The sequence below is a fragment of the Vicia villosa genome, linkage group LG1, assembly GCF_029867415.1.
Source record: "Vicia villosa cultivar HV-30 ecotype Madison, WI linkage group LG1, Vvil1.0, whole genome shotgun sequence".
Taxonomy (NCBI): domain Eukaryota; kingdom Viridiplantae; phylum Streptophyta; class Magnoliopsida; order Fabales; family Fabaceae; genus Vicia; species Vicia villosa.
In genome coordinates this window covers 176155607-176162611 of record NC_081180.1, presented here as the reverse complement: position 1 = coordinate 176162611, position 7005 = coordinate 176155607, and the positions used below count along the sequence as shown (strand labels likewise).

Here is a 7005-nt window from a genome sequence, read left to right as displayed (position 1 = left end):
TACTTTCTCTCCTCCATTTTCTCTGCCGAAAGAACAGCAACTGCTACGAGACAAGTTAGAAATCCAAGAATTGAGAGCTCTATATAAACCCTTCAAGAATTATTGAAAGGGTGACGTACTTTTACCCTATTGTCGTCAAGATTTCTTCTGCATTTTCCAGCTCTGTTCTTGTTTCCTACCCACTTCTTGCAATAGATTTCCACACCGGAAATACTATTGCGATTGAGTTTTCTTTTCTAGCTTTAGATTTAGTTTCACTTTTCAGTATTAGATTTAATTTTAGAATTTAATTCAAGTCCCGGATTCAAGATTCGGTACTGCAAGATACAATTTTCCAGTCTGCAATTTAATTCAGGTTATTTATTTGCATTTAATTACTATTGTTTGTTTATGTTAATTTATCAAATTATGTCCGGGTTATTTAATATCTGTTATAAATGCTCTGATTTGTCTACTAAAACCATGTCTGGCTAAATACCTTTTATCGGTATGTAAGGTCACATAACCGAGGGAATCCAGTAATCTGTCGATGTAGTTTATTAATAAAATTTATTTGTCTGGCTGATATTTCTAAACGCTTAATTAAACTGTTTTGTAACGAGAGTTAAAAACAATAGAAGTTAGGATCAATAGAAACGAGAGTTTAAGATTTTAACTGGACCTTAGAAATTAGGCATTAACCTTAAATACAGCGAGAGCGATTTAAGGGTAATTAGTTTTCATTGGTTTTCAAAAATCACTTTGAACTTTAATTGATACAGCGAGAGCGCTCACTTAGGTTTAATAGTGAAATCATAATCAATAAACACGAGAGTGTGAGAGGAGGATTTTTAAACTAATGATTTCTACAGAAAAGTGATTTTGAATTAAGATCCGCATCGATGGCTTACTAGATCCCTGAAGTCCGACCATTGCATACCGATATTATTATCCTAATTTAATTTAATAATATTTCTTTTTCATTCCCGTACCGATCGATAATCAATCGAATAATTAGCCTTAGATTTACGTAGTAGCGATTAACTACATTAGGTCGATTCTTAGTCCCTGTGGGTTCGATATCTTTTAAAACTACGCGAAAGACTGTGCACTTGCAGTCATATTCATAGACATACCCCATTGTTCGCCGTTGCCGGGGTCGGTCGGTTCATCCATCTCTCTACAACTTCGCAGAATAATAGCATGAGCATGTCCTTTTGGGTTTGGTTGTGGCTGTCCTGGAAACGTCCCAGTAGGTGCGGCAGTAGGTGCTTGTTGTTGTGCCACTTGAGAGATTTGTGTCTCAAGCATCTTGTTGTGAGTGGCCAACGCGTCTACTTTGGTCGCTAACTGTTTGATTTGCTCATTAGTGTGCACGTTCTGGTTTATGAAATCCTTATTAGTCTGGGTTTGAGTGGCTATGAAATTTTCCATCATTATTTCTAAGTTAGACTTCCTAGGGACATTAGGAGCAGCGAATGGTGCCTTTTGGTATCCAGGTGGTACACTGGGTGCTTGACCAGGTGCGTACAAAGCATTATTGTTCTTGTACGAGAAATTAGGGTGATTCTTCCATCCTGGGTTATACGTGTTTGAGTAGGGGTTTCCTTGAGCATAGTTTACTGGTTCGGGGGAAACTCCTGCCAAAAGATGGCAATCAGAAGCAGCATGTCCAGTCATTCCGCATATTTCGCAATTGGGGGAAACAGCAGCCACGGCGGCTACAGGTACTATAGTGAGGTTTTCAATCATCCGAGTTAGGGCATCGACTTTGGCGTTAACGCAGTCGAGGCTACTTATCTCGTACATTCCATTCTTCGTTGAAGATTTCTCTCCAAAAGTTTTCTCTGATTGAGCTCTCTCGCTTCCCCATTGATAATGGTTTTGAGCCATGCTTTCGATAAGTGTGTAAGCATCAGCATATTCTTTATCCATCAGTGCGCCACCTGCGGCGGCGTCAATTGTAAGTCTCGTATTGTAGAGGATACCATTGTAGAAGGTATGGATGATTAACCATTGTTCTAAACCGTGATGCGGACAAAGTCTAAGCATGTCTTTGTATCTTTCCCACGCTTTGAATAAAGCAAATGGCGTCAGTTCGGAAGCTATACGACTGCGCCTTTTTCCTTTTTCACTGAGGGATAGAGCTAGAGCTTGGCTCCAGTGTTTACCCGCCAATTCTGTCATGACCTGGAATGAACTTAAGAAAGTCTTCCTGGCGCTTTATTTTCCACCTAGCAAGACCGCCATGCTAAGAGCCCAGATCAATGGGTTTAGACAAAAAGGCGTATTGCAAGAACACTAACAAATGAAGATTAGGATCTTCCGTCGCATTTCCAGAAAATTGGTTTTGTTGTACAGCTGACAACAATGATGGTTTTAGCTCGAAATTGTTCGCCTCAATAGCAGGAGCAGCAATGCTATTGCGAGGTTCACCTTGCGAAGGAATAGCATAAGATTTGAGAGGACGCGGTTGTTCTCCCATGGTTGATTATTCGACTGGTTAAGAAGTAGGAGTATGAACAAGAGTGCGAGTACGTCGTAATCGACGTGATACGGTGATAGAACGCTCCGGTTCGGGAATTGGCAGCACTAAGTCTTCACTTTGAGAGCGAGTACTTGGCATGCACAAATGGAATTAGAAAAATTGTTGCCTTAGTCTCTACAATGTAACAGTTAATTACGATTATCGACCAAATTAGTCCCCAGCAACGGCGCCAAAAACTTGATCGCGACAATGGGGTATGTCTATGATTATGACTACAAGTGCACAGTCTATCGCGTAGTTTTAAAAGATATCGAACCCACAGGGACTAAGAATCGACCTAATGTAGTTAATGCTACTACGTAAGTCTAAGGCTAGTGGTCAATTGATTATCGATCGGTACGGGGTTTGAGAAGAAATATGGTTTGAGAAGAAATATTGTTAAATATAATTAAATTAAATCTAGAATAATAATATCTGTATGCAATGGTCGAACTTCGGGGATCAAGTAAGCCATCGATGCGGATCGTAATTTAAAATCACTTTTCTGTAGAAATCATTAGTTTAAAAACCCTCCTCTCACACTCTCGTGTTTATTGATTATGATTACACTATTAAACCTAAGTGAGCGCTCTCGCTGTATCAATTAAAGTTCAAAGTGATTTTTGAAAACCAAAGAAAACTAATTACCCTTAAAGCGCTCTCGCTGTATTTAAGGTTAATGCCTAATTTCTAGGGTCCAGTCAAAATCTCAAACTCTCGTTTTTATTGATCCTAACTTTTATTTGTTTTAAACTCTCGTTACAAAACAGATTAATTACGCATTTAGAAATATCAGCCAGACAAATAAATTCAATTAATAAACTACATCGACAGTGTTACTTGATTCCCTCGGTTATGTGACCTTACATACCGATAAAAATAAATTATCCGGACATTGTTTTAATAAACGGAACAGGATAGATGTAATAGGATATAAAATGATCCGGACATAATTTGATAAATTAACATAAACCGTGAATAATAAATGCTAATAAATAAACCTGAATTAAGTTGCAGACTGAGAAATTGTATCTTGAAGCACTGGTTCTTGAATCCGGTACTTGAATTAAATTCTAAAATTAAATCTAATGCTGAGAATTGAAACTAAATCTGAAGCTAGAAAAGAAATTGAATTGCAATAGTATTTCCGGTGTGGAAATCTATTGCAGAAAAAAATGGTTCTGGGAAGAAGACTTGAACGTGTTGGAAGTAGTTGCAGAGAAAAGGAATTTGACGGCAGTAAGTTAAAACTGTGTGTAACCCTTTCACTAATTCTTGAAGGGTTTATATAGAGCTCTCAAATCTTGAATTTCGTAGTTGTTCCTGGTCTTTCGGCAGAGAAAATGGAGGAAACAGAAAAACTGCACTTCTTCTGGGCTTGAGTGTATGACTTACGTCACACACATATTCAAGGGGGGTGCCGAACGGCTGGAAGGGGGGTGCGCCGACCGGCGTGAGGCCTGGTGCGCCATCCGTCTGGGCTGCCTCGGTCTGGGCCTTTGGCTTGCCTTGTTTTGTCGCTATTCGCACCTCCTCTCTTTCTTGCACCTTTTTATCTTTTTTAACTTCAATTTTAATACTTTTTCTTCCTTTTCTCACATGAGCCAATAATTATTCAATTACCTGAAACACAACGAAATACCGGCATAACACAAAATAATATAATAAAATCGAAATAAAATAGAATAATAATGCATGTAAATTAAGCTAAATATACGATACGTTTTTGCGTTATCAAACTCCCCCACACTTGAACTTTGCTTGCCCTCAAGCAAACGATCAAGAAAAAGGTTTTACACATGCATGACATTCATCTCGATTCATACTTGTCGCGGCGATACTTTGTTAGAGACGCGAAAGCTCCATGTAAACATTAAAGACACAGTAGCGACACTAGACAACTCCAGCTTATGCAGACCAATTCAAATCATGCTATTACAACTCATCTAGACCCTTTCGCTAGATTTTGCTTGTTTTCATTCGAGCGCAATCACATTAAGCCCTTTATCTTTACACGCACATAGTAGAGTAACCGGTTATTGACTCTGATCCTTATTAGCCCAGGGCTCTGACACATTTCTGTGGTACCCACTTCTTTAACCAATTGCAAGCTGCGGGGGATCGAATCGTAATTCGCCCTACCAAGTTCAATATCAGATACTTTTGAACCAACCGACAATAGGTTTCCTTATTGTTTGCGAGATATACGTCCTTTGGGTTAAATGACCGGGTTAGGGTCACCTAGCTTAGTCAGAGCAATCTTTTTAGAATTCCTTACTGAAAATTTTCAGGATCATTCACTTATATTCATCGGCTCTCTACGTAGTTTGTGTTTAAAACGGTGCCGACTGCTGAATAAACTACTCGAAGATACTTTAAAGCTTAGAGGTTAAAGACTTTGAAATAATAGGTGCTTAAATAGAGTCTTGCATAAATCGGAGTTCTAGAGTGTCAAGAGTGTAGCGATTTTGTTTGCTAGTGCTTCGGTTCTATCATATCTTAAATTGTTATGTTCTCTGTAATTTTCGAGTGTCAAGCTATGCGTATAAAGTAAAAAGGCTTATAGTTCAAGTAGGCGGAGAATTCGACAAACGGAAAACACTCGCATATATTAAACTTAGTGTGTTTGGATGGAGCATTTTAATGAGGGAAAGTAATTTTTTGAAGGAATTTAAAATGATTTGACCAAAATCCATTGTTTGGATACAAAAATGAAGAATTGTTAAAATGATGGAAATTTATGGAGTATTTCATCTAAGTTAAATTTAATCATTTTGAAATGACACAAAAAACCAAAGAATTTGAAATTCCTCTTATGTTCCATAAAATGTATTTGTTATAATTATTTCTTCAAATTTTACAAATTGGTCCTCATATTTTTCAATATTATAAAATGACCCCAAAAATTTTCAAAAAATTGCAAATTGGTCCTTAATAATTTTTAAAATTTACAATGTGGTCCTTCAAATTTTCAAATATTGCAAATTAGTCCCTACTTTTTCATTTTTTAATTTGGTCCAAAAAATTTAAAGTTGATAAAAAAATGACACCAAAAATCCAACATTCTCCATCCAAACAAAATAATTTAAAAATGAATGGATTTGAATTGAATCATTTGAATTACTTTGAATTTTAAATTACTTTAAAATTTCGAATTACCTCATCCAAACACACTCGTGTGTTTGGATGAGGTAATTGGAAATTTTAAGGGAATTTAAAATTCAAAGCAATTCAAATGATTCAATTGAAATCCATTCATTTTTAATTATTTTGTTTGGATGAAGTATTAAGGTAATTCATTGTTAGATTTTTTGGGTCATTTTTTATAAAATATAAATTTTTTGGACCAAATTAAAAAATTGAAAAGTAGGGACCAAATTGCATTTTTTAAAAATTTGAAGGACCAAATTGTAAATTTTAAAAATTATCAAGGACCAATTTGCAATTTTTTAAAAAATGTTGGGGTCAATTTTATAATTTTGGAAAATATGAGGACCACTTTGTAAAATTTGAAAAAATAATAATAACAAATACATTCTATGGAACATGAGAGGAATTTCAAATTCTTTGGTTTTTTGTGTCATTTCAAAATGATTAAATTTAACTTAGATGAAATACTCCATAAATTTCCATCATTTTAACAATTCTTCATTTTTGTATCCAAACAATAGATTTCGGTCAAATCATTTTAAATTCCCTCAAAACATTACTTTCCCTCGTTAAAATGCTCCATCCAAACACACTAGGAAACTAAAAAATTTTTTTTTTTGGGGAATTACTAAAAATACTGGAAATTAAATACTAAGAATTTAAAAACTTCTGAAAATAATAATAAAGTGAAAAGCAGCAAGCTTCCTCCCCCACACTTAAACGTTGCTTTGTCCTCAATGCGACCTTGTGTGGTAGAAACGGTGAAAACTCACTACTCGATTCCTCTTCCTCGGGCTCTTCCTCGGGTTCTTGCTCTTCCTCCTCTTCGACCTTCATCGCCGTCTCTAGGCGGAACTATCCCAGCATGGTACACATACTCATGTAAGCCTTCAACACGACATGTCAAACAATGCATTTATTCAGTGAGGTCTGCAATGCTTTGATCATTCCATTGTGCATAATCGTGTTGATCTCTTTGCATTTGACGCATTAGCGCCATCATTTCACTCTGACCCGCCTCAATCCTTTGATGACACTGAGTTTCTTCCTCATGGTTGCGTATCATCTCTCTATACACATCATCCAGTGTGACTGGTTGATTCCTTCTTCGAGGTGGAGGCACAGATGGTCCTGCAACATTTTTAGGATTGGGTTAGGGGTTTTCATCAGGCTGGGGCTCTCCTTGATTCATCTCTTGTTCAACTTCATCCACATTATCTGCATTATTTTGATTATCTTCCACGTTCTCACCAGGAGCCGGTGCATCGAGATCATAGATCCAGTTATCTTCGCGGTCTATCCTCGTGATCTCGATGTTTGGTAGTATGATACTACGAATTTCCCTGTTT

At 36.7% G+C, this 7005-nt stretch overlaps 1 protein-coding gene across 1 annotated transcript; it reads right to left on the bottom strand.

Moving 5' to 3' along the window:
* Positions 1–291: 291 nt before the first annotated feature.
* LOC131659997 (uncharacterized) lies at positions 292–2166 on the bottom strand. The gene is made up of 2 exons (XM_058929109.1): positions 1116–2166; positions 292–317 (listed from the first exon to the last, which is right to left on the bottom strand). Exons 1-2 carry the CDS (start codon positions 2164–2166, stop codon positions 292–294), a joined length of 1077 nt encoding a protein of 358 aa, XP_058785092.1.
* Positions 2167–7005: the final 4839 nt, after the last annotated feature.